The sequence below is a fragment of the Ornithodoros turicata genome, chromosome 1 (assembly GCF_037126465.1).
Source record: "Ornithodoros turicata isolate Travis chromosome 1, ASM3712646v1, whole genome shotgun sequence".
NCBI lineage: Eukaryota > Metazoa > Arthropoda > Arachnida > Ixodida > Argasidae > Ornithodoros > Ornithodoros turicata.
Genome location: NC_088201.1, coordinates 3,050,039 through 3,077,946, shown reverse-complemented (window position 1 = coordinate 3,077,946; position 27,908 = coordinate 3,050,039). Strand labels below are relative to the sequence as shown.

The following is a 27,908-nucleotide window of genomic DNA, read 5'->3' as shown; positions in this document are numbered from 1 at the left end:
CTGCATAGTCGACTAGGTGCGTTTCGAGGGAGCTTTTAGGGACCAAGCGCACGGAAAGAAAGCTTAGAAAATCCAGCGAGGAAAGCCCGTCTTTCGTTAGCTGAGGACACAGGAAGAAGAACGTGAACGATATTTAATGAAACGTAAAGGACGAACAACAATCGACGATTCAGAATCTGTTATATCACCAGGAACGACATTTGCGGGTCGGATTCATTTCGCTGTCGTTGGAGCAGCGGAAAGACCGGGCGAAGTTGCGGTTGTTTTGGAGGGCCAAGTTGACTCTGCGTTAAGGGAAAAGCGAATTAGTCAGATTTGGCGCCAACACGTATGGCTGTGACCTCATCACGAGAGAGACAGCAAGTGTCGTGTTCGCGGTAGACCAGGGAAACAGCTACGGTGATGCTACGTCACGTACCAACCGCCTGTCGTTCTTTAAAGTGCCACTCCAGACTCAGAAAACAGCGTTTATTTTATTTAATCAATGAAAAGAAGGTGACTCAAGGATTCTATGCGCGAAATTTCAATCCCGTTTACGAACACTGTGCATTTCTGTCAATTTTTGAAGATCCCCTGATCCTCCGCAAGTTTCGATGACGCAGCGAGCGAGTGACGTAATCGTAAGCCCACAAATTGCGGTGATGTCATGTGCTGGAGAGGGCACTCGTCTGCTAGCAACGATGCCGGCGTCCGGGGAGGGTCACGTGGTCGAGAAGTCACGTGAGGCTGATCCGAAAGGGAGAAAAATTGGAGCTATGTATTCCCCCTCCTTTGTGTTTTCTTCAAGGTCGGAGCGGTCGGATGGTACGCCACGTGGAGCCCCGCTAACGGAGTGTAAAAAGTGAGCCCCCCCGGAAGACGCGAAAAGCAACAACGTTGCCAGATGACAGCCGGGCGCTCCGTCGGAGCGTAACATGACGTCACAGTTCTCAAAAATAAAAATAAATTTTCTCTAGCTTGCGCGTCATGTAGAGTCAAAATATTTTGCAAGAATGTAAAGTCAGACAAGGAGGTTTCAGTAAAATAACTTTGGTAGGATTCTGAAGACACGAGATTTAGTAGGTAGTGGCACTTTAAGCTGAGCAGTCATTCTCAAGCAGGGGCTGATCTAGAGGGGGGGAGGTCCAGATGTCCTGACCCCCTCCTCAATTTCGGTCTTCACATGGTGTTCAACTGACCCTAGATCGCGTATCTAGCATGCTGTCCATGGCTGGACCCCCTCCTCAGAAAAATCCTGGATCCGTCCCCGTTCTCAAGTTGATCGCTACGCGCGATATCAACTTTCCTCTCAAGTTTGTTCATGCAACTGGCTCAGACGATGAGCACGAGCTCGAGATCCAGCTCGCGTGTGAGACCAATCTCAAATGTAAACGAGTCCTGTTTCTGAACCGATGAATGTAGTTTCTTTTGCATTACTTTTCTGCACTCCATTGTCCCTTTAAGACTACTCACATACTACCACTGGAGAAATCAGTGTTGCGCGAACGCGTTTTTTCCTTCCGATGCATATGAAACGCTTTTCCAGAGACGCAAGATACGCACCTGTATTTTTGAGGGTGCGTTACTCCAGCTACCTGGTCTGCGAGAAGAGATTCTTGAGTCGTTACTTCGCAATGGCTCTGCGAAAAGAACGTTGTTTCTGTTTGGATATTTGCGTTAATATAACTATAGTAAGTGCGCTATAGCATCTAGTTCCGTTTCCTTTAATATGAGAGGCAACCTAAAGTGCTAGCATAAGTACAACTAAAACTCAATGTTTTAATATGACTATTGCTAACTAGTAGCGCGAAAGTACCTACAGACAGCGCCGTATTTTTTCACGAATCTTTCGCTGTACAGCATCATGAGCGCTCCCGCATGGACGACCTTTTCTGTGTTTCGATTGAAGCTTATTCGGGGCTTGGCTTACTCATAACAACACTCATATACTGCCCAAGTGTAACGAACATGCGATGTAATTGCGCTTTCGGAGTGCAAAAGGGTTCCATTTACTTTTTGGTTACGTTTCTTAAGCGGCAACTAGGAGACAGCTAAGTTACCTTGACTTCATAACCGTACCTATAAATAGCTCTTTTTGAAAGACTATAAGTAACTTATCTACGACTGTAAAAAGCTACGTTATAATGCCCCAAGTAGTTTCACCTATACACCTAATAGTTGGTAATGCTCCACTCGGTTCAGCTTTTAACACCGTGTCGCAGAAGTACAATGGACCTTTTTCACAACACTTCCGCGCATGCTCTGTGTCCCTGACGGCGCCGAAGAGGGTTCCCTACATATTCAATAGATGGCGCCGCCTATGCTTTAGTCGTGTTTCGCTGGACAGCCGCTAGGATACGACGCGAGTGTGAAAAAGGTCCATAGCTGATCGCGAACTAGTGAGTGCACGATTGCGCGTACCGTGCTGTAAAGTAGAAAGAAGAGCTGATCCACGGAAGTCTCCGTGAAGCCCGGTAAAGAAAAGACGCCGCTCCGGAAGCCGTAGTCCAGCATCATTTCCTTAAATGCCTGCAAGAGGAAATGCTATAGTTGATAGGAAAGAACCAGGTGTGGGCATATACGCCCCACTTGTCACTACCGTACTTTCATCGAAATAACTGATTGATTGAATCATGCGAACTGAGCGCCCTCTACCTCGTGCACGACATAAGTCACGGTGTTGTCCTTGACGTCCTGCCTCAGTGTTTGCGATGAACTCGGGGTCTGTGATGCAACAAAAGAAACAAACGGATACTTGGTATGTGTTTCCGAGTTATACGCTTGCCTTGAAAGCATATTCAGTCAAAACCCATAGCATACACTGACAACCAGTGATGGCTCACTAACTACCTCTACAGTAGTTTAACTATAACTACTAACTACTCCACCATGGAGTGATTTAACTAGTAGTTCAACTACTTTTCAAGGGAGGTAGTTAAAACTACTACTTTAACTACTGCAACGTATTTTAACTATATCTATAACTACTTAACGTTGTCCATCAACACCAATCCCATTCTATAGTGTTCTTGGACACGTAAATATTAATCACAAGCAGTGATATAGAAGTGAAGATTTAGTACACATGCACGGCACAATTGCTCTGCACCTCCGTTCTCATCAAACAAGTAGCTCAAGGGAAAAGTCGGAAGCACAATCGTGCTGTAAAGCTCGCGGCAAAATCGGAAGTGGTTGGCGCCTGCAGTAACCTAACTACGGTAGTTAACTCCTCGAAACAGTAGTTTAACTAGCAGTTGCGCACTACATTTCTGCAAGTAGTTGATAACTACTTTTTAACTACAATCAGGTAGTTTAACTAGTAGCTTAACTACATGTAGTTAACTACTGGCCATCGCTGCCGACAACTATCCGGTACAAAAAAAAAGAAAAAAAAGCATAGCCTGTCCTTACATAGAGTAAGTTTGCCGTTGGATGCGGCACGACAGCTTTTCGAAACTGTTCCTTGAGGCACCGCCTAATGGACAGGAAGCCATCGGTGGAGATGTAGTCCCAGACCGAGTTCTTGACCACCTCATTCTGGCGTCCAAAGAAGGACGCTTCGCGTTCCAGCATATCGTACATGGCAGCCATGACGCGTGCTCCACTCCGGGGAAAATACAGAGCCCTGCGAACAGTCACTATACAATTCAAAGAACAATGGGGTGACATAACCCTGTTTCATTCGTCAAGCTGTCCATCAGGGGCCACCACGCAAAATACCACTGTGCAATCAAACATGTGTGTCTCATGGGGCGTCATCTTCATATATGTCCAATTTGTTTCGATTGTTAGTTCGATTACAAGTTCCGAGACTTTTTTATAGCGTTCTTTGGATGCTAATGTGCGGGGCACAAGCGGAATGGACCACCGTCATGCGACGCTAACAACCCAACACATTTTAGTGGGAGCGGTACTACAAAATAATCTGTTTGTAACTCCTACAATCTGAATATTGCTATTTTAGATTACATCACATACCGTTGATTTCAGGAATGATAGGCCCAAAAATATTGTATCATTCCTGGGCAGCAAACTAACTTGCGAACCATTTTTGATACTGTATTTGTCTATAATTTTTCTCGTATATTTTTCGATGTTCTATTTGTACATAGATATTTTCGCAAGTTCACGGTACTGGTTTCACGGCAAAATAGGTAGACAACTATATTAGGTAGACATACGCAAAAATTGAGGTGCTTGGATTTGTTAATTTGATCTATACTTTTGTCTCTTCTTTGTATCGTCCACACTTGCAACCTTGCGTGGCTAAACGCGTTCACTTCTTTTTTCTTCTTCTTCTTCTGTGTTGTACTCGGTAACTGCGAGTCACTCGTGCCGCTGTGCCGCTTCGTGGACGCAGACGCGGCGCGCGAAAGCATGGACGGCGCCATTTCTACGCGGACCAACACGTGTTTCCCCCAGCAACAGGGAGGAAGTGGAACAATAAGCAGTCGCGCTTCCCCAACGAATTTCCGGTCCCTTTACTCCGCCCTCGTGGCCTCCTTTCCACCTCATTATCCCTCGTTTTCACATACGTGTCGTATCCTAGCCGCTCTCCCTCGGCGCAAGGCAAAACAAATCCACGTGAGTAGCACAAAGGGCAAAAACCCGTCTGGAGTGGGACCGACGTGCTCGCGCCGTTCGTGCGGTCCCCCCACTGGTCCCAAACTTCTGTCGTCGCCATACTGCGCCATCTAGTGAAGAATCAGGTAACCCTTTCTGGCGCCTCAAGGTCATGCGCATAAGCCGTTGTGAAAAAAAAAAAAGGTCCATAGATGTCCGAAATCTTGGCACAATGAAACGCTATCTACTTTAGAAAGCACTGAATGTGAACTCTCCTGATACATAGGAACCAGGTGGCCAACAAAGCTGCCATGATTAGGTAGTACACTTCGGCAAAGAAAAAAAAAATGAAGAAGTCCCGCTTGGAAAACACGACTCGGATTGGATTAGATAACAGATTCCGCTAACTTCTACGGGTGGTGACAACGTTGCAGCAAATGCGCTCGTATACCTGCAACCAACCCAATTTTTGTTCTATGGACTGTGGGTGAGCATCGTGCATTTCAACAGTATAGGCATTTTGGAATGTTCATGCGGAATGTCCAAGCAACATACTGAGCCTTACGACTGGAACGTGTTGTACTTGACGTTCTCCATGTAGATGGAGAGAGGCACATCTGTAACGACACAAACAGCATGAAGGTCCTTCCTCTAGCCGCTTGTCACACTTACACAGCGTATTGTCGAATGGGTCGTAAGTGCTGACGGTGTCGAAGATGGACCCATGCCATCTGAAAACACACGCGTTTTCGCAGCCGTTTACATCATCGTCATTATCATACGGAACATAGCGACATCTCCTAACAAACTACTTTTTATTCCTCCAGTTGCAATTCTCAGTGTGACCCTATACTTGTCCCACTGTGTGGTCCCCTTCACGTGACCCCACTGCACGTGTGAACGACACGCGCAAAACGTTCGAAATTCTATGAAACAAAGTGACAGATATGATGCAAGTTACAGTGGCATCAAATCAACGACAGCGACATGCGCCTGTCGCTATGCGCATTAGAGCACTGCACGGGCCCGAATTTCTCGTCCCGACCCGGCCCGTACCCGACCCTACCCCGACCCGGCTTCCGAAAAATCGGCCCGGCCCGGCCCATACTCGATAATACGGAGGACCCGAGCCTGCCCGCAGTCAAAACGACTTTGAAGCTCAATTTCAACCCTTTGCAGTGTTCTAATGTGCATGGTTCGCCCAGTTCATTGTGGTTCTTCCGTACCTACACTGCCTAGGACGGTCTCTGCACCTCTGCACACACACACAACATGCGCTGACCGCGAATTACTAGATTATACCGACCATGTCATAACCGACAACCCCTATGAGAAGCACGTCCGCACGATCCGCTAGGAGCGCTACACATCGGCCCGCGAGATCTACATCATGATTCGACAATGGAAAGAGTTTTGAACGCGCAGAAGCGGACCTACGACTACCGTAGCAGACGACAGCAACAGCTCCTATGAAAATGCGTAGAATGATCATGATAACCAGCATTAGAAAGAAGCATCTCCCGTGGGACATCCACCGCTTGTACAAAAATACTAAGGTAAGCTGAAGTACAGAGTATTGTAGAAATTGAGGAAGCAATAGCCGGGCCGATGAGTAGCGCCACCGTTACCTTCCAAAAATGCGGCGCTGGGAAGGGGTGCCTATGACATGGTCGTTATAATCTAGTAGGTCGTGTCCAGGGATTTCCCTACACCCCCCTCAGGGGGGGTGTACGCCCTCCCTGCATTTTTGCAACACCCCCCCTGAAATTTCTCAGGTGACCCCACCCAGCTCGGCCACCAACACGTTCTGGTAGTGAGTCCGGCGCAGCGAATTACATCCTGTGGTGTCAAACTTGGGCTGTAGGACCACAGTCATGCAGATGATCGTACGATGCATTTGTCCAAAATCATTTAAAAGTGACTGTGCAATGCATATATTCCGCGCATATACGAGCAAAAATGCGTGCGGGCACGCAAACTCAATGTGGATCATCAAGAGCCATTTGCGCCCAACTCAACCAAGCGAGGTATTCTAACGTTTTCACCGTTGATTGCCAGGTGTTCGTTGACAAGATGGTAGTCTCTTAACTTTGTCGGTCGTGTGATTATGCATCTTAATGTTGAAATGCCGTTCACAATGAATCTCTATTCTAATGTTCTAAAGTAATGACATGTACAAATAAACCGGGAAAGCTGTGCAGATATGTCACCGTTGTGCCACGATTTTTTCCGTGTCTAAGAAAAATTCCGTAAGTGGAACCTTCACCAAGCATGACCCTCCCCCCCCCCTTGAAAGCTCGGCACCCCCCCAGAAGTGAATTTCTGGGGATATCACTGGTCGTGTCTGAGATATGAAACGCGCATAGTACATTGTTGCACTGAACATCGGCGCGCAGGGTCGGCGGTGGCAAGGGGAACGTCAGCGCAGGTCTTATTCCCCAATATCCAGTCAATAAAACCTGCAAGGAAGGAGATAAACGCGCAAGCACAATAAAGTGAAAACCTCGGTGAGCTTTTCTGAGAGTTGGGATTCGCACCTCGACAGAAGGCTGGTGACGTCACTTCTATGGAGCAACACTTGAGAAGGTGATTTCTCGAAAGGCACCAGGTGTTATCAGTTGTACGGGATTGGTGCACAGGTAACGCAGTGTCATGTTGCAGAGTGGCACCTACTTACGAGTATCGTCTTCCTGTGCCGCCATACGCATTCCAGTAGTTCTCCAGCACAACAGCTAGCGTAGCGGTGTAGTCGGCCAGGACGTTCGTGGGATCCACATCTGGAACCTGCATTCATTGATCGGAAGCGTTCAAACAGGATCGTAGTAGTGCCTGTCAGGACATAATGTGGCAAAGCGAACGCAGCACTGTGTTGCATAATCGCTACAGACAAATGGACGCTTGAATCAAATGATGCTTAGCTCGATTCTTCAACCACCATGCAAAGTATTTTCGCCGAACAGTGTCTCGCCATTTACAACAAAGAAAGAAAGAAAGAAAGAAAGAAAGAAAGAAAGAAAAGAAACAGCCATGTTTTTGTCACAGAATGACGAAAACATCACTCCTTACGGGGCCCTCTCAAGGAGGTATAGAAGACCTCTTTTTCGCTAGAGGCCTTCTCATATCCTCCTTCTTGCGTGTATCCGCAAAATCGCTCAAATAGATCATACTCTGGCATAGTGCGATTACTGATTAACCATCAATACCAAAATGTCGTCACAGCCCTGCTCCGATTCCCTCTTTGCAAGAATGAAGGATTTTTTAAAGCAACTGTAAAGAGAAATGCAACCACCATGCTTTTGTGTACCATCAGGTAAAATTCGGCTTTGTGATGACACACACAAGCGTCTCAATCCTTACGCAATCGCAGCGTCCACAGACGTCCGCCACGGGAAACAATGGAGGGCGTCCCGGATTGGTGGACAGATATCACGTGATATTGGAGCGCTACGTAACGCATTGGAGACAGGCTACTGATTACTATTAGACCTGTTGTGAAGCACAACAGCAACTCTTGAGCAGTTCGGTTTAAACTGTTGTAACCTATAATATCTGCGCGATGTGTGCCATCTGCTACGTCTTTCTCTCTCTCCGCGTCGTCTGCTCTTCTGTCATTACCCACCACAGGGGTGACACAAACCCGCCATTGTTGTAACTACCGTCAAGCGGGTGCTTTTGGTAAAACTGCCATCTTGTCCTGGTCGCACGTCATAGAAAACGTCATTTTGAGGTCATGTGACTTTGTTTACATGTCGTTTTGCCGCTTACCGACATATTTTCGCCGTCATAACACCAAAAGATGAACGTATTTTGCCAGCGTAAACTATGCGGTGCTTCTTCCGCAACATGGTAGCCCGTTTCAGCTTAGTTTAAGTACATCGCATCGGCTCGGTAAGTCTTAACGCGCGGTCGTCATCACATCTTTGGAAGTTGTCAACAATACGAGGCTTTATGTGTAAAACTGTGCGTTTTATTGCGAGATTATCGGATAAAAATAATTACCGTGATCGAAAAACATCCAAAACGTCGTCCAGAAACAACAACCGCATTGTTTACAAACGGTTTGGCCACCGATCACGGGCGCCGCCATCTTTAAGGTCACGTGTGCCTTGACGTTTGCTGTGACGTGCGACCAGGACCTGTCCAGGATGCATTGCGTTCGCCCAGCACGCTTTCGTCTACGGAGCAATACATTGGATGTCACCCCTGTGTTACCCACGGTCCCGGGGTGAGTAGAGTGAGCAGAAGATGAAAGCTGTGAAAGTCGCTTGGTATCGCTGTTGCGTGCAAGCAGAACCTCGCACCCAGGCCATTTCTACGGACGCCTTATTTACGTTGTAGTGTTCTGGGGTGCACCAACCGCACACCTTCGACGACGAAGCGCACATTCCAGCTGACTAGATTATACGTAGTTGCTTGCGTCCTCGATAAATGGCACGCGAGTCGCCCCAAGACTGCCACGTCTTGGAGTCCGCAAATTCTGCTTGGCGCAGTTACCTTTGAAATTCCATCGCTAAAAGATGCTCAACGTACAGCAGAGCTTATTTTATTCGTCGCAGGATACGCCGCAGCCAAAAACAAAATTTTGGGTGTCGCTTCAGTGCTCCTTTAAAGCGGCCCGGAAAGCCATCTCAAAGACTTTGTTTCTGACGCATTATGAAAGGATGTCACTTGACAGCCCACACAGAAAATATATCGGTATATGCAATATTTTTCTTTGAAAAGAAATTTAGTTCCCGCTCAACCCGCTCTGCAGGGTGAAACGAGGAGGACGAAGAACGTCGTCACCTGTGATGTCATTACGGTCACGGCGCGGTGCGGTTCGGTACGAACGTACGTTATGTGCGTTTATCATCCTTTCGTCTTACCCCGTGGTAGTGCTGCTCACGAACTTCAGGATCCCGGATGTGCGGACTGTTGAAGCTTTCCAGTTTCAAATTTCTCAGCTGCATGCAGAGCACGTATATGATTAAACCAAACTACCATGATATGCTCAATGGAAATGGAGCTGTAAGCGCAACTACAGTAGTTACGGTAGTTAGTAGTGAAAAACAAGACAAAGAAAGGTCACCTGGGAATAGACCATTTTAGAAAAGCAAGCGCCACCTGTGGTATGCAAGGGCTCATGGGAACTTAGAGCGCCTTCAAGCATTACGATACGGCCAGAGGCGGAGGCAGAAGAAGAACAACAACATTCCCGGTGTGCTCAGCCACAGCGTCAGCCGATATGAACCATATCCGAAGCAGACGACGGAGCAGTGTCCCTCAAAGTTCCCAAGCTGCCTTGCGCCACGCGCTTGATGGCGCGCGCATCTTTTTAAAATCGTCCATTGCAGCATGCGCCGTGGTTTAACCGATATAAGCAATTCCTAGCGACGTCCAGTCAGTTTTAGAACATAGGACATTGTTTCTTTCAGAGCAAGCTTTTTATCCGTTCCCCTGATTGGTCTGATCGGACTGGAGTTGATCGGCAACCGGTGAACTAAGATCTTTTCAGGGGTGTCTCAGGGACGATAGTTAACATGAGGTGCAGGGAGTCACACGTAATCACAGTTCTCTGGTGGATGGATGGGTGGATGGATGGATGGTTGGGGGCACCCCTAGCGGGCCTCTTCGTAACGAGGATCCATCCTCTAAATGGGCGGACGTGCGTTATAACTAAGAATTAAAGGTTAGATCGTTCAATTTCAATTTGCTCCGTCTGTCCTCTGGTCGTCTCACTTTCGTGGTCCGCTCCAGCTTCGTGGCATCGTCTTGTCTTGACGTCACTAGACAGCCAGTTGCCAGACAAGCAAAGGTTCGAATCCCGATGACAGTACACATTGCTTGTTTTCGTTAGTGACTCCCCTTTTGCGGGCGAATTACGTTGTAAATGGTGGGGATTTACTGCGTGGGATGTGCCAATGAAAGTGCGGGGCGCCAGAGTTATTACATATAGTGTGGCGCCGTCGTTCTCTCCCTCAGTCCACATACATACAATACGTGATTGACGAGAAGTGACTGTAGCGTTTCAGTACCACAGCGTTTCAGTACATTCTAGAACAAGAACACACAGAAAGAAGCTCTCGGATTGCTTTGCAGAAAGCAGAGCGTAATTTTTCCGCCACATGTCTTCCAAGTAACAATAAACGTGACACACCTTGCTGATGGCCATCTCCTTAGTGGCCAGTCCAAAGCGGGTCGAGTTCCGGATTGCCCTGAAGAAGTGTTTCTTGAGAAGTTCCACTGTCCTGTTGAGCTACACGAAGAACCTCGTGTTAATCGAGTACCTTTGGTTTCGAAACGAAGCAGTTGCAGTGGTTTACCCAAAATTTCGTACTTTGGGGGGGGGGGGGGGGTCCGGGTTCTGGAAGGGGGTGTATTTACGTGCTTTTCACTCAATATTGCGCAATTTCGCAAGATTGTAGGGCGATCTCCTCCAGATTTGGGGTTGGGGATTGGGGGGGGGGGGGGTTAAATCACTGAGCAGTTGTCAAGAAACCAATGTCGGACACGAACCCATTCTTGCTAATTGCGCGTCAACTATTACACCGTGCCCGCTAATTGATTACCTCGTTATTTGTGTGTGTTGGGCTCTGCTTTCTCTTAAAATGCCACTCCAGTCTAAAATTTCGTTTCGTATTATAAATCAAGATCGCTCAAAGACAACCGACAAGGTCCCAAGCGTATTTGACGACTTCATACACCCCCCGTTGGTAGACTACCAGCAGCTGTGGGGAGAGGAGCAATGTTGCCAGACGGGTGACGTCACACTTACGAAAACTATAAATTACTTCCCCGTCACATAGAGTATCTTGGGAGTATACAATGCGTGACACGCACATTGCAATGACGTTCTTTCTCTCAAAATATTATTAAAAAGCTCACGTCTAGCAACATTGTTCCTTCAAGTTCCGTCTTCTCGTGGGAGACCTACTCTTGGAGAAACCGAAACTATCAGGCTCAAAAACTGCTGCGTGTTCAGCGATAGCATTTATATCTATGCTGCCATCGCTATGTGTATAGAGTAGGTGGCGCTGAACGCACTGCGGGTGTATAGGACGTCTAGTTTCATCGCATATGACTGCAAGTCTCCCACAGTGACCACGTACGTGTTCCGGTGCGCCCTTGGGTTCCAGGGCGTCCAGTTGCAGCTGCATAACAGGGAGCTTATAGACGTTCTCCAGCATTCGAATGCAGAACTTCCATCTCTTGGGGGGAGTCCTGGTCGGTATCTCTCGCAGGTACAAGAGATGAGCCAATTCACGGCCATCGTTATGAGGCAGCAAAGGAGACAGCGAGAGCACAGCCCGAAACCCGACGTAGTTGAGCAGGACACTCCTGGAACGACAGCCACGAGTTCATCAAGGGTAGCACATGACTTCGCGTGGCCCGCCGCGGTGTGCTTGAGACGGTCCCGGCACGCACGTAATCCATTTATCCAAGATTTATATATTCGACAGCCTGAACCCTCAGTACTCTTACGTCCCAATTGCACTCATAGATTTCTAGAAATTAAAACTGAAAATTACGGCCAACACTGTGCCGAAGTGGTCACCAGCCGCGTATTGCTCGCCAAGAACGGAGGCAAAACTACACTGCATGCGGACAACACTGGGTCTAACACAAAAGAAGCTGGTTACGTGTCGGCTACTTAGCCATCAGGAGCAGCAATCCAGGCGGGAACATAGATCACTGTTGCTCGACGAACTGCACCAGACGTCGCCCGTTTTACTTCAATTTTGCTAGCAAGTTGAAAACAGTAAACGTTCTCTGTCACGTTTGTAACTTGTAGCACTGGGTTTACAACCAACAAGCTGTTAAACTACGCCGTCAACATAGACTGCCGCGTTACGGTACTTTTAAAGGGACATCGTTAAAATAAACATGCAAACTCTCCCGGGAGCCCTTTAGCTCGTAACAGTTGGACCACGGGGAGCAGCAACTCGGCTCGCAAGACCCTTCCGTGACGTGTCAGCGTCGTCCTCACCTATTATTTGCGTCTTTCTGTGCACCAATGCCGACAATACTAGAGCTCGAGCAAAGCAGGGATTAGGGCAGCAGCTGAATTAGGTGGGGGGGGGGGGAGGCACACAGCGCAGAAAGTGCTAAATTTTCATCCGAATCCGCAAGTATCTTGCGGATATCCGCTTCCAACCGCGGATGGTGCAGGGCTCTACCTCAGCCTCACGTCACTTGGTCGCATTCTTTCCTCCGTGGTCAGGCACGCCTAGAGATGCAAAATTTCCGGAAATTTTGAATCGCTCGAAAAAAAAAAAACGTTTCCCCCCGAAAAATTGGACAAAATGAAAACAAACGTGGTTACTGCTGAGTCGAAGCATTGCCGGCCAAACCACAGCATACAATGAGCTAGAAGCTTTAGTAGTGTTCATCCTCTAGGCATAAATGCAGAGCAGAGCATCCCATGAGACTGCTGTCTACTCAGCGATCGGTAATTAGAACAACCCAGAACAAACCCGTCCACTCCGACCAGGACGCCGACATTACGTGAATGCGATGGCGATGGCTCGGAGTAGCCAGACGGAGCTCTAAGTTGGTGGTGGTTGGCGGATTAGAGGCACCTAAGGCACTGTTGGCGGGTTGGAACGCATCAAAGGCACTAAAATTACCATTTTTGAATTTTGTCGGCTGGAAATTTTGGGCTATTTTTCCGGAGACGAGGAAAAAACCGAAAGAAACTTTTTTTCCCCAAAAATTTCCGTTTTTTTCCGGGGCTTCGCATCTCTATAGGCACGCCATCATCTATGGACTGTTGTATGGTAGAGCACCCTCGTCTCTAAATAGCACATGCCAGGGAACGAAACACGAACGCAAACTTTGCCAGACCTACACCGCGGCGACATTCAGACTCGCCTTTTGAATCTCGTGTACTCTAGACGGTTGACATCAGTGCCAGACATCAACTAACAAGTCCACTTGGAAGAATTTAGCGGCGGACGTACTTATCAAAGGACTGGGTCAAATTGAGTACTTCTTGCAAAAATTTGGGAGACGTTGTGACAAATTCGGTATCCAAGTCAAGCACAGCAATGCCATCCATGAGCGCGTTCAGGAAAGACACTACGTCGAACTGCAGGAACAAAAAAGAACACGTAAGTAAGGGGAAGTGTATAAAATGAACGGTGTACCTCTTTGCGTTTGTCCGCATCGACGAGGCTCTTGCGATGGTACTCCAGGGTGTAGTCCGTGGTCCTATGGCTTTTGTCAATAACCTTAAAGGAAGGTCTCGTTATAAAAGCTCTACGCATAGGGTGCCGGGTTTTTCGTAGTTTCCATGTTTGGAGCACGACCTACTAGATTATAACGACCATGTCGAAGGCACCCCTTCCCAGCGCCTAATTTTTGGAAGGTAGCGGTGGCGCTACTCATCGTCCCAGTTATTGCTTCCTTAACTTCTACAATATACTTTATACTTCAGCTTACCTTAGTATTTCTGTACAAGCAGTGAATATTCCACAGATGTTTCATTCTGAGGTTGATTATCATCATACAGGGGCTATTGCTGTCGTCTGCTACGGTAGTCGTACATACGCTTCTGCGCGTCCAGAATTCAAATTTCCATCGTCCAATCGTGGTGCAGATCTAGCGTCCCGATGAGTAGCGCCCCTAGCGGATCGTGCGGACGCGCTCCTCATAGGGGTTGCTGATTATGACATGGTCGTTATAATCTATAGTAGGTCGTGATTTAGAGGGTGTGTTTCCGAGTTCATTTTTTATACCCGAGTTAATAGAGTGTTAGTAGACCGCTGATGACGTCACCGTGAAGCTACCAATGGCAGTGTGCACGACTCGGAATCTTACCAGTTGATGGGGTGCGGTGCACCCTGTATTTCGGAAGACACGTTACCACCAACACTCCCAGTTTCACACCAACGTGACGTTTTGTGCGTCCGTGAAATGCGTTCCGCGTCTTTTGGACCGCTTTTTTCCTCCGCGATCATCCGTGTGCTCACCGTGTTGGAGACTTTTCACAGACTCCACTCGGGTTCATGTAGGTCACGCAGTATTTCCTCGCGAGTGGCGTGTTCGCGACGCCAAATTTCCCCCACGCCCCATTCTCAGCGGTTTTCACGGAACAAACTCGTCTTTAACTCCGTACCTTTTCAGACAACAGAGTTTCTACTCCGCGTCATATCGAAATTTGTAAACGGGTAGAAAATGGACCAGCATACTCAACGCACTGTCCGAGCCCGTGTGCCCGCCCTCTCCCTCCTGAATAGACGATTTTAAAAAGATGCGCGCGCCATCAGGCGCGTGGCGCAAGGCAGCATGGGAACTTTGAGGGACACTGCTCCGTCGTCTGCTTCGGATGTGGTTTATATCGGCTGACGCTGATGCTGCGCACACCGGGAATGTTGTTGTTCTTCTTCTACCTCCGCCTCTGGCCGTATCGTTACGCTTGAAGGCGCTCTAAGTTCCCATGAGCCCTTGCGTACCACAGGTGGCGTTTGCTGTTCTAAAAGGTCTATATATATATCTTTTCTAAAAGAGTGCCTAAAGACGGGCAGCCAATCTTTCTCGCTATCTCATACTATCTTTCTCGCTCACTCGTTCAGAAACGAGGCAGGGCGAAGGGCAACATCCATGGAGCGAATTTTTTGTAACGAAGTTCGCGCGTTCCGCCGCCAGGTGTTCGCCGGCACCAGCTCCATGGGACGAAAAACCAGCCGACGGCGTCGGAAAGTAGGCCTTGATGTGATGTCACTGTTGCCAGAGTACAAGGTGAAAGCTCAGTGAAATCAGTTGCTCGAAAAAATGTATTTAATGTCACAAATTTTGCAACTAAATCTAACAACTGTCTGAAAACGTGTGCTCAGCAATGTACCGAAAGGCATATTCACTACTGCGAAAGGAAACATGTTTCCTGGCAGAAGAAGAACATGTTTCAGTAGCAAGAAGAGGACGATGACTCACGAGAGCAGACCACCACGTACAAACGTTCTCTGGCATTCGTAACGGAAGAGCGCTTTGATTGGTTCATCTGCAATTGACGCTTCCGGAATCGCGGACGCTGCGCGAAAATATCTGGCATGGTCAGATCGCCGGCGGCCGCTCACATTTTCTATACGTCTCGCGCAGGGCGTCCGACGCTGAGCGAAGTTCGCAGCTTTTTCGCTGCACATTCGCTTCATAGAGCATCCCTGACCGGAAATCAGGAAGGTATAGGTTCGAGTCCGGGACCCCGATCTTTAACTTTCACACGGCGGTCGTTAGGGTTCGCGCGCTTCAAAGCCGCATTGGTTGGCTCGCCCAAGTGCTCGTGGCGAATCACGGGCCGTTATGGGATAACGACAAGTTGAAGATTGGTCCCCTGGCCTCACGGCACCTTCTCTCCTCAGTTATTATAAGACCAGCTCCCGTGGCTCAGTGGTTAGCGTGCTGGCCATGTCACGTTGAGACTGGGAGGTACCCGGGTTCGAATCCCGGTGCCGGCTGTGCTGTCTGGGGTTTTTCCTCTTGTTTTCCTCAGACGCTTTCAGACATATGTCGGCACAGTTCCCTTAGAAGTCGGCCCAAGACGCACATTCCCCCAGGGCGTGAGTCGTGACGTTGCCCACATACGTGAGGCCGACAACGGCAAGCCCTGTCACCACCACCATCAGTTATTATGAGGAGGCTTATGTGTTTGTGTCGTCCATGTTTGTAGCCTGCTTCGGCTAAATGTAAACGTTGTACACAACCATGTCAACGCGTAACGAACCTAATCGTCACGCGACATTTGTTCGTTGTACAGAGTGTTTATTCTTATCCGTTACAGTTTTCTTTTCCGTTTTTTTTTTCTTTTTTAAGGACAGTCACGAGCGCATGACAAATGCCGTTTTTGCAGGTGAGTTATACGGCAAGACGGACATTCTGTCCAAGAGAGTATGGAACTACTAGATCACTTACCTAAAATTCTTACTATTACTAGTTACTATTACTATTAAAGTTACTATTTTTATTCGGAGGTTTTCGGGGAAACGTAAGGTACCAAAATTGGAGCCAGTCATTATATAAAGCCTGCGATACGTTCAAATGTCCATCGCCAAATTTTGCTATGCAAAGAGCCGAAACAAGCGTGTCTCGAACGCGGGGAGAATGACTCCCATTGGACCCCGGATGGTCACGTGCTCGGAGCGTTGAAACCGATTGGAGTAGGGGCTGATCAGCTGGCCAGATAAGCTCTTCCTGACCACCTGATGCGCGTGGTTTCGGCTCACTTGCATATAAAAACGTGGATATTTCAACGTATATAGTTGCTCGTTTAAGAATTTTTCAAAAACAGGCTGGCTTTAAATGATGACCGGCTCCAATTCTCATATCTCATATTTCCACGAAAACCTCCGAATTAAAAGTTACTTAATGAGTTACAGGTAATTAGTGACCTAGTAGTTGCATACTCTCTTGGACACAATGTCCGCCTGGCCGTATAACTCCCCTGTAAAAACGGCATCAGAGCTGCTCTTATAGCTTGATCATAAAAAAAAAATCTGTAGCGGATAAAAATAAACAGCCTGTGCCTAAATTGAACGTTCCATAGCCAAGCTAGAGAGGAAACTCGATCACGTAGTATTTTGGAAGAAAAAGGGGGGTCTGTGCTTGCTACAGGCGCTTGCTAGCTTGGTGGGCGCCACCCATGCAGAGCCCTGCTGCGACGACGATGATATTAGGCGCGAACTGAGTGGTTGCACAGCGACAGCTGGAGAGAGTTTTAGTATACCGGCTACGGCGTCACGCACGCTGTCATTGGTCGGTACGGTAACTTAACGGTGACGTTACCAACGGCACACTAAACCTCGCTGCCCTTCGCTAACCCCAGTAAGCCACTTAGCGCGATTCCACAGATGAGCTCGTGTCACCTCTGTGTTCGTCCTATAACCGAGTGGCGAGCCCGCAGACTTTCGTGTTATCACAGTGCCAGCGCTCTAACTGGCACAGTCTTCGTTCGTAATACGCGAGTGTTCGTTGTAAGTGGGCTGGACTGATACAATTCCAGCTAATATAGTCACTTCTCAATCTCATTCCTCCCCAGCGTCGCCAGATGGGTCCCCGGTGTCAACTGGGAAAGTCTGCACTGCTTCAATATCCCGCAGCCGACAAATAAACTTGATATGACGAATTGATAGCCCTTGGAGGGCGCCTCAAACATATTTCGATTTACTTATTTATTTATACATAATATTTATTTTACCACGTCATATGGACATTCAGGAACTCTCGCGCAAAATATGCCATTTTGGGAAGCGCGCATTTTCCGGAGAAAATTAGTTCACAAGAATGCGCCGGCGAATTCTCCCAGCTCCTTCTAGCGTGCTGTGACGTCAGCTCATCCGAGCATTTTCATTGGCTGCCGAGAGTCGTCCGCTACGGCACGGACGTGACCAGATATTTGCTTTCATTTCTAGACAACCCGCAGGTTAGGCGCAAGATGCAGAAAATTCCTTGTACTCTGATGCAGAATGACTTGCAAAAGGCAGAAAGTGATGCCGATGGCGTACGGGACGTAGTACTACAGTGAGCACAGAGCGGGTCGGAATACTCACCCTGGCCACCTCGCGATCAACTTGGAGTACTGGCTCTGCCAGAGCTTGTATGTTCTTGTCGCTGTTGACGAAAGACATGGCCTTCGTAACCAACTTCTGGTAAGTGGCCATGAATTCGCTGGCGAGATACGCGTCAGGTGGCGCCACAGGCGACGGTCTGCGGAACTACAAATGGTGTCGAGACATCGTTAGATGGTTAGAAGTCGCCGTGGATCGAGCGTACGTACAACAAATATCATGGAAGTAGGTGTCGTTACGTCCGTCTCGAGAGTGACGCGGAAGAGAGGATGGACACCGAGCTTCCGAGAAGAGAGAGCCAACACTTCCGGAATTTCGATGTCCAAGGGTTCCTCGTCGTAGGGCCAGTCCGTCAAGCGAATCTCGTCCAGGGCCCCCTGGATGGCCATGGTGGGGCTTTTCATGAGAGAACCTAACGAGGACGATAACCTTCTTACACCAAACGGTCCAGAGTATACGCGCAGTTTAATGAGCATTCTATCACTTACTCTTGTCGCTGCAGCCTTGGAAAAACTTGATTGTGTTGTGCAGCAAGGGATCTTTGTACGTCGTGTGCTCTCCCAGGTTTTCTACGCAGCAAAAGCATTCCGTCACATACGGAAGAGATGGTGGAGACGGACGATCTGCTGATACTGAATGAAGGGGATGGATACGGCGTCCGCAACAAAGGGGTGTCGCAAGGTTAAGATTCTATAACTAGAGGTGAGTGCGGGTAAGCAAACTTGGACCCGCACCCGTACCCGCAGTGCTGTCGTATACCCGCATTGGGACCCGCAGGGGGAAATGTGCCTCGCTGACTTTACCGCTGTTTCTGTTTTAAACCAATAGAAATTCTTAGTGTTGACTACGTGTCTCGGACGGCTTCAGTCGTATGCCAATAGAACTGCAATTCAACAGAGAGCCATACATATCTGCATTAATAATGGAACTCGCCCGCCAGCACTTTGCCTGCTGCAGTGTGGCACATGGATTTATACGGCCAACGACATAGGGCTCGCTGCTGAGCTCGCGTGTGACAGAGGGATCGCTTAGTTAGCCATGGAGTGAGGGTAATGCGGGTATACCCGCATTACCCGCGGTCGCATTGCGGGTACACCCGCATTTTACCCGCTACCCGCAGCGATCGCGAATTTCTACCCGCAAATCGTGACGATGTGCGGGTAACTGCGGGTATACCCGCACCCGCGCTCAGCTCTATTTATAAGTAGACCCTGATGTTTTAGGGTTAAACCCGATTTTTCCCCGAATTTGCACCCCGAATTGAGGTTCACCTCTTTGGGGTTAAACCCGATTTCTACCTGCAAAACTACACCAAGTCTAGGCACCTCAAGGCATCGACGTACTAGTTTCTCACAAAATATGCGACTGCCCCTTACTTCTGGCACTCTGGATAAACGGTACTGTGAACGTTTATTCTACAATAATGCCCGATTTCTCCCCGAACTCAGTCTGATGGTAATTCTTCTGCCCGAATTTGCACGAATTTTCGACATCAATTTATTGACCCGATTTCTACCCCCCGAATTTGGAAAAATATAAAACCCGAAAACTTCAGGGTCTATTTATAAGCACCCTCAAGCAAGTCGCTTGAGGCAAAATCGCCATCTTGTCCTGGCCCCACGTCACGGGACGCGAAAAGAAAAACGGATACGAGGTGAGGCAAGGAGAAGCGTATATAGCTCTGTAGAGGCAAGGGTCGTGAGGGTCCACCTCCGACCCCAACGAGCGCTCTACCAGAATAACTAGTTGCGTATCGTAGTCGCCAGTATTTTTTCACTGCGCCCAACGAATCGATTAGATAAGACGAAGTGGCTATAGCACTACAACCTTCCAAGTGACACCAATATTTTAAGTTGGATCTAATTAAGTAGGTATACGATACAACATTCAGTCGCTCCGTCTTGTTATAGCTGGCACTGATAACATCCTGTCTTGGCAAGCTTACCGTAGATGTGTTCGGTAATTTTCTGTTCGACCAGCTCGACAATGAGGTCGTCGACAGAGAGTTTCTTTCGACTTGCGGGAAATGGATGATGACGAATCCAACCACCGCACGAGTAATCGTAAAAGTTGTCGCATGGACTTCGGCTCCAATCAACGTAGATGCGCAGACGCTCACCTGCATATACAGCCGTCAAATACATAACGCATATATAGAGCGCAGGAGGCTTCCGGGGTGATGAATGTTTTGAGCTAGACAAAATCTCGACTGACGGCAAAACTAAGCGGCAACTTTGAGCAATGCCGCGGAACGTAGACATAGGGGCCGGTAACAGTGTTTCAGAGAAATGTGACGACTGAAATTCAGGGGTAGGACACCTGATTGCATCCCTGAATACAATGCGTTCGTGCTGCGCGGACCTACACAGCGAAACAAAATGTCAAATGGTGGCAATCACCATCCGTAAAGCATTAGCGGATCGCATTATATACTAGAGCAGGAGTTCTCAACGGGTGTACGCCGAAATTAATTCTTAACGATAAAACATTTAAAAAATCCACGCTTAGCAATACACCCGCGAAAATCCACCTTCCGAAGTAAATCGCCGAATCCACGAGCCTCAAAATAAACGCTACCCCAATAAATCATTTATAGGCTTAGGGAGGGAATGTGGTGTTAATTTAAGGGCGACAAAACGTCGTTTCGAATACAACGCGCAATTCGAACGCTTTTTATGAATATTGCTACCATCATTGATGATGTGTCTTCTAATAAAGAGCCGAAAAGAATTCAAATATCCGGCTTAAAAGTGCAGAACACGACGCGCGTGTGAATAGAGAAATAACGAGGGCCCTATCTCGAAATTCACGGTCTCGAAACAAAGAAAATGCTCCATTGCTTCGCAGGATGATAGGCCGTGTTTAAAAATCCGATATCACTAATTAACCGCTCAGCTTCACGAGTTCTCGATGTCTGTGAAAGTCGTTTTAGCGAATCAACAGCTGGAAATAAATGTTTCGCGCATAATCCCCCCCCCCCCCCCCGATTGAAAATAAGCTTTCTAAAATGTATAGTGGCGCGCGGGAAAATGCCAACAGCGAAGTTAGACTAACCTGACAAAAAAATAGAAACACCGAAGTTGGACAACTTCATAATAAACTAACCAACATGCTCTAGCTGAGAAGCTTTAGAACACAACAACAACTTTATTTTGGCTTTGGAGAGTGGGGAGGTCCACTTTAGAACATATATGTTTAATATTGCTATCCAATATTAGATCGTTTCTAACCATGACACCCAATATATTTATAGTAATCAACATTCTTCAACAGCTTACACCATAGACTTGAGTGTATTTTCAAAATACCCGTATATTTTTTGTAGTCTGTCAATGATGAGAACTAACAAACGAGTTCAGTAAATTCCCAGTGCTCTTTGCGCACGCATTGCATCCTGGGCGTTTGCTGAGCGGGGGAACGAAGAATAATCCTACACATTTCGCTTTCGCTGACCTTGACACATCGTGGACAATGGACCGGTAGGGAAGAAATCGGAACAGTTTCCGTTTCTTTCGTATCAGTAAACTCCCACAGTTCAAAGCGACGCTAAGCATTCTGGGATATTACTGAACTCGTCTATTATCGTCTACCCCTCTAGGCACCACTGCGGGTTACCAAGACCGCTCATTGTTCTGCTCGGAGAGAGACCGAAACTTTCCTAATGTTGGGTCTATGTTTGCCACTATTGGTTTCTGTGGTTGTTACAGAACACTGGCAGTAGACGACTGGCAAACAATCTACGTCACAACGCCAGGTGTCGCGACCCGTCGTTGGCAAAAGAGTGCCAACGTGGGTTGGCAGTAGCCGTCGCATTCGCTTCCGATGATGGATGCCATTACGCGAAGGAGATACCTCACTAAACGCGAAAACGACCAAGTTACAGGATGGCAACACCATCGTGCGCTTGTTTTGCCAACGATCCACTCTTTCCCAATCACATGGTATCTTGATGTGATGTGCTGCGGCGGGTGGTCCATTAACTGCGTTTAACCGTTCGGTTTCGGTTTCGCCCATGCAAAAGAAACACCATTTCCGTGTGTATCATGACGTTATCCCTCAAGGCCAGTCGCCCGGCGTGCGCCCTTCGGAACTGGCCCAAGCAGCACAATGTACTGAAAGTCGAGTGCAATAGGGGTGGACGGTATATGTCTTATCGCCGTTTTTAGTTTCACGAGTCTGTTCATGGTCTTCCACCTACCCGTCCACCCCTATTGCACTCGACTTTCAGGACAATGTGCTGCTTGGGGGAGGGGGGGGGGTTGCCGGTTGTCAAGGTCAGCCGGACTGTAGACCATTTCGCACGAGAATGCTGCTCCGGTGGCGCAGCGGTAACGCGTGCGCTTGGAGACTGGGAGGTCCGCGGTTCGAATCCGCGGGCCGGCTGTGCCGTCTGGGGTTTTTCCTGGGTTTCCCTCAGATGTGTAATAGGCGTATGCCGGCACAGTTCCCCTGAAGTCGGCCCATGGACGCAGCTATCCTCCCCCCGAGCGGATTCCGCTCGGTCTTCCACTTCACCCTTACCTCTCCTCCTCTCCACCACCTTTCCCTTCCCGAGAAACATGCCGCCTAATCAGGCAGGCAGACCTCTCGGGTTCCTCCCAACGACACTCCTCCTCCTCCTCCTCCTCAGCCGAATGGGGCCGAATGCGAAGACTGGAGTTTCTGTTCGTTCGGAAATGAGCCATTGCGTCACAGAACAGGTTGCCTACAGCGGAGAGCCAGCGAGTTTTTACATCATTGGGAATGGTGTTAAAATATGTTTGCCTCCACGAAATGCGACGAAACTGCGAGAGTTTAATAAATTTTAGGTAATAGACCTCTTCCTGTTTGTAAACAAATGACGTCATAGTGTTCGACAGCGCCACCAATTTGGTAGAGTTGAGCTACGTTAGAAGCTCGGGGGGCGAACAAGGTCGCGCCCGAAAGTCACAGTCTTGAGGGGATGACGGTGATCCCTGAAAGGGAAGAGACGTTCGGTCCTACTTTTCTTTCAGTAGGAGGCAGAGAACAAAGTGCCCATTCGTGGAACCCAGCCCTCCCCTTTAGAGTTGTTTCGGTTTCAGTCTGTCTACCAACGTCACGATGACGTTTCTCGGGTAGAGAGGTCTAGCCATGTTGTAGTTACGTACTAATCTTCGCGATGATGTCCGCCTAGCCGTAAAACTCAACTGAAAAAACGGCAAGTGCGCCACTCTCATCGAGTTTCATAAAAGAATGTGTAAAAAAAATACACCCTGTACATAAACTCCGAAAACATATCGGCTGATAACTTTTAATTTTTATTATTTGACGTTCCTGTTTTTACTGCTAGCGAGGGTACGCACGTGGTCCCAAAGGCCATTTTCGAGTAATGTCATGATATGTTGCATGGAAAAGGTTTCACATTTAAAACACCATGTTACAGGAATGGTGGAATCCACTTACCTTCTTCTGTGCAGTCAGAGGTTGTGCAACGAGAAGCCGTTTCGTTGGCATAAACTAAAGTAACCCGTGTAGGCGGTTGTGGAACCGTAGTCTTCTTCGCGATAGAGTAGGTCGTCTTCTTATGCTTTAAATGTCGCAATTTGGACTTTGTAGGCACGATCACTGTGGATGTTGATGTAGATGTAGATGTAGATGTTGATGTAGATGTAGATGTTGATGTAGATGTTGATGTGGCTGTTGATGTGGCTGTTGATGTGGCTGCTGATGGCTGGGAAGGAAACATCGAGGAAGTCACCTTCGTTGTGCTCGAGGTTTCGTTGCTCACCGATGTACTTTGGTTGAATGTAAGCGAACTTGCAGCCGTGTCATTCACAGACGTTTCATTCGTGAATACTCTTTCTGCGGGACTGAGAGTGACACTTGATGCATTCAGAGACCACGATGATACATTCATCTCCGATGTTGCTGGCGCCATGGTTGTCGTTACGGAAGTCGACGTCGGTCGCGAGGTTCCTTCTGTCCTCTCTTCAGTCGATGCAGTAGATGTCTCCGTTGACCAAGTCGAAGATGTCGCGGGGACGGTCGTATAAGTAATCTCGGAGGAAGGCCAAGTAGATGGTGAAGTCGTCACCGTCACCGGTGTTGTCGTGGGAGGTCTCCAACGGGTCAACTTGCGAACTCGCTGTTTGTGATGATGACCTGGATGCTCCTTCTGTAACTTCGATGGGTCCTTAAGATTTGGCCACACACCTGCATGTTGGTACTTCCTGTTAATGTACTCAGTATCATTACCAACGCTCGGGACAGGCCAATCAGAATCAGTCATGGCCTCGTCCAAAGTATCGTTCTTCGTCAAGACGTGTTCGGACTTCTCATCGGCTATCACAACAGTTGTAGGGTCCTGGTCCAAGCTGTGGACATGAGTGATTTTAATCGCCTTCACTTTAGGCTCGTACCCAGCGCTGGTTTTTCGCGTCATAGACAGCAAGCTACTGGATGAAGGAGGAAGGGAACTAGATTCGGGCGGCGCGCTGGGGCTTGAGCGTGATGCTTGAGGTGTTGCGGACGTTCTTTGCTTTTTCCAAGGTCTTGAGGAAGGCGTTCTCCATCGCCGTCCAACTTCGATGAGTCGTCCTGCGCTGTCGCGTTCACGGCCCAAGGAATCACGACGGTGAGCTGTCATGTTCTTCGAAGCTCTCGGAGACACGCCGTGTTTCCGAGGGCTGCGGTGGAAATGGCCGTGTTTGACAACGCGGCGGCGACGAGTTCCCGTGGTGTTTGTTGGCAGCGTTCGGTTATGCGTGCCTGTTGGAATACTGGTCCACGTTTCAGTGCCCCGTGGTGCAGTCACTTCAGAGGCAGATGGTGGTATGCCTTCCGTCGTGCCTTCTTCGGTAGTTTCTAAGGTACCTCTCACGGTAGACTCACTGCTAGGTTGAGTAACACGCTCCGTACCTCCTGTAGTCATTTCGGTAGTGGTCGCTGTGGTGCTTCCTATTGTCGTTTCAGTTGTACTTGGCATGTTGCTCAGGGTGGTACTCCCTGCTGTGCTCTTTGAGACGCTCGTAACAGTGCTTTCTTGGGGACTTCCTCTGGTACTTGCTGCAGTACTTACCGGGGTGATTTGCGACGTAATTTTTGAAGAGGGTTCTGCAGCGCCAAACATGCCGACAGGTCCAGAACTTGGGCGTACGGCAGGTGTGTCGGTTTGTGTGTATAAACTGTGCCCCTCATGCTCGGTGGGCGTGCTGCTGGAACTCGCTACGGTTCCGTTCAATTCCACACCTCTTCGGGGAACAACATTTTTCGTTGACGAGGTGTTCTCGATTTCGCCTGGGTGTCCACTCCTTGCTTTGCCTGCAGGTTCGTTTGGGAATGCTGCGGCAAGTGATGTGAACACAGCGGTGCTTTCAGGACCACTCACATGTGATAACGTAATTGACATGGGTGCTTTCTCGCTGTAGGAGGTTGTGCTGCTCCCAAGCTGCTCAGAAGACATCACGCCGGCTGAAATGTCGTTATTTGTGATTTGTACGGAGCTTTCGTGAGCTGTGCCAGTACTGGTATCACTGCTAGCCTTTGGTATTCTAGACAAACTTGCCTGTTTGGAAGCAGGCAAAGACGTAGATGAGAGCGTCGATTCGCTGACAGTGCTATTCAGGATGGAGACGGGCTCTTGTGTGGTTTTCATTTGACGAGTAGTTTCATCCAATAACACGGAAGTGTCGTTCCTCGCGGACGACACAGTACCGGCAGACGTTATATCGGTTGATCTGTCTCCAGAAAGAGTAGTAGAAATGCCTCGACGTGGAATTGTGTGTTGGCCGTCTACATACGTAACTACACCCTCTACAATTCCGTCATTGTCTCTCAATTGCCCTGTAGCGTTTTTACCAGGTCCGATATGATCATGTTCTGGCGATACCTCCACGCCGAACACTGGAGGAGGTGTGTGTCTAGTCTCAGTGGAAGAAGACTCCTGGAGGTTTCCAGTCGAGATGATCGGACCACTTGCTGAAGTGCGCGAAACAGATGGTGTAAACGTCTCAGTCGGCCTTGTTTCTGTAGAAGGTGCACTGCTCGTTTTACGACTGAGAGTTGTCGTCGTGTTACTCAGGTCGGTGTGTTCTGAAAAGACGGGCATTTGACTCTGAATTGGGTTATCACGTGGTATGAACTCCCCTGACTGGCTCGAGCCTGGTGACACAGATGCTCCGTTTTCTGATATGATTTCTGGGAAGTTGGCTCCGGCTGAGGGCGGCGAGCTCCAGGGCATAAGGGATGCCGTCGTATCATCATTCTCCCACTCCAACACCGGTATGACTCGGCCGATGCCGTCGTTTCGAAACTCAAGCGGCTTGTCTTCTGTGGTAGTCTGTGGTACTGTAGTGGTAACAGAAGACGTCAGAACTGTCTCCGTTCTTTCTTCCCTCAGCTCAAATTTGGACTGCGTTGTTTTAGTCGTAGAAGTATCAACCTTCAATTTGGCAGATGACGTCGCTTGAGACGACGACCATATTGGTAGGTTTACATCGTGGGTGAGAGGTGCGAAGGGGATCAGACCCTTCGTTGTTCCCGCCTTTATAGTCGAATTGGCAGTCGGCATGATCTCGTCGTTCTTAAGCACTTGGCGGTAAGTATGCTCCTTGTAGTCTTGGACAGCCTCAGTGGACGCTTCCGTGGTTGTGGATTGTGTAGTCCTTAGTGTCGTGGGCGTTGTGTGCGGGACGGTAGTTTCTGAAGTTGATGACGAAGTAGACGTGGTTGGTGTAGTTGATGGGGTTGTTGGAGTAGTCGATGCGGTGGTCGATGGAGTAGTCGATGGAGTAGTTGGCGTACTAGAATAAGTCGACGTAGATGATGGTGTAGTCGTGGTGGATGGAGTGGTCGACGTAGTGGCCGACGAAGTGGTAGGAATAATATCGGGTGGCATCCGTCTTCGTCCGATAAAACGTCGCACAAGATTCAATGTGGAGTTGTTGTCGTCCGACTTCCTCGAGGAAGAACCAGAGGCGTCTGGTCCGACATCTTTGCGTCCAATAGCAGAGCGCCACCGTCCCGTGTACAGCAAAACTTTAGGCTGTACATCCGCCAGTGTTTCATATCGAAGTGTAACGGCCTTGGAACGCATCGCCTCCAAGTTGACATCCGCGATTTCCATCATGGAGAACTCTGTCGTGGGTTCACCAGCGAAAGCTCGCTTGCCCGGCAGTAGAAGCTGTTTGGTGCGCGTCAATGCCGTGCCCTTGACCTGTTTCCCACTGTCCTTGCTACCTAAGGGATGCAAACTGCATTGGTAAGAACACTCGGTATATGCGAAACCCAGCAAAATCACAGCGGAGGGCTATGCCTGTCCCAGCTATATGAACTGGACTCTCCTACAAAAATGAACTTCACCGCATAGCTCGCTCCTAGCCAACCGTCATCTCGAATGATAACGTTATCTGCCCTGATTTGTTGAAAAAGTGGAGGCGTACGCCTTTTTTGTGACACTTACGTTGTTCATAATAGTCACAAAAAGGCGTACGCCTCCCGTTTTCAACAAATCAGGGCAGATAACGTTATCATTCGAGATGATGGCTGGCTAGGAGCGTGGTATGCAGTGAAGATAATTTTTAAGAGTGCATATATGTATATGGACTATACTCATTCCTTATCGACTGCCGTTCTTTAACCGAAATATGCGACTTCATTGGCATAAGCTGCTGCTACGTTATTTACTATTTTTCCAGGTAGTGCTCCAGTTCAATTTCGATCCACACTCAATTACACGACCAGGCTGATCAATTCCCAGCATAAGAATACAACGTCAAATCTGACTGGATGTGGATGCAAACTCACTTTTCATGTTCTGGTTGGCTTTGGTGTCCGGCAGAAGAACATTGTCTGTGGAAATGCAGCACA

The 27,908-nt window shown here is 48.4% G+C and overlaps 1 protein-coding gene across 1 annotated transcript; it reads right to left on the bottom strand.

Annotated features, from left to right (window-relative positions):
* Positions 1–115: 115 nt before the first annotated feature.
* On the bottom strand, positions 116–27,883 carry LOC135377309 (mucin-5B-like). Its single transcript, XM_064609646.1, has 19 exons — positions 27,846–27,883; positions 23,505–27,278; positions 20,026–20,199; positions 18,569–18,649; positions 18,290–18,492; positions 18,063–18,227; positions 13,668–13,751; positions 13,482–13,609; positions 11,631–11,859; positions 10,679–10,777; positions 9,408–9,485; positions 7,220–7,326; positions 5,215–5,273; positions 5,108–5,159; positions 3,391–3,604; positions 2,635–2,703; positions 2,401–2,508; positions 1,543–1,619; positions 116–284 (listed from the first exon to the last, which is right to left on the bottom strand). Exons 1-19 carry the CDS (start codon positions 27,850–27,852, stop codon positions 185–187), a joined length of 5,808 nt encoding a protein of 1,935 aa, XP_064465716.1. The 5' UTR covers positions 27,853–27,883; the 3' UTR covers positions 116–184.
* Positions 27,884–27,908: the final 25 nt, after the last annotated feature.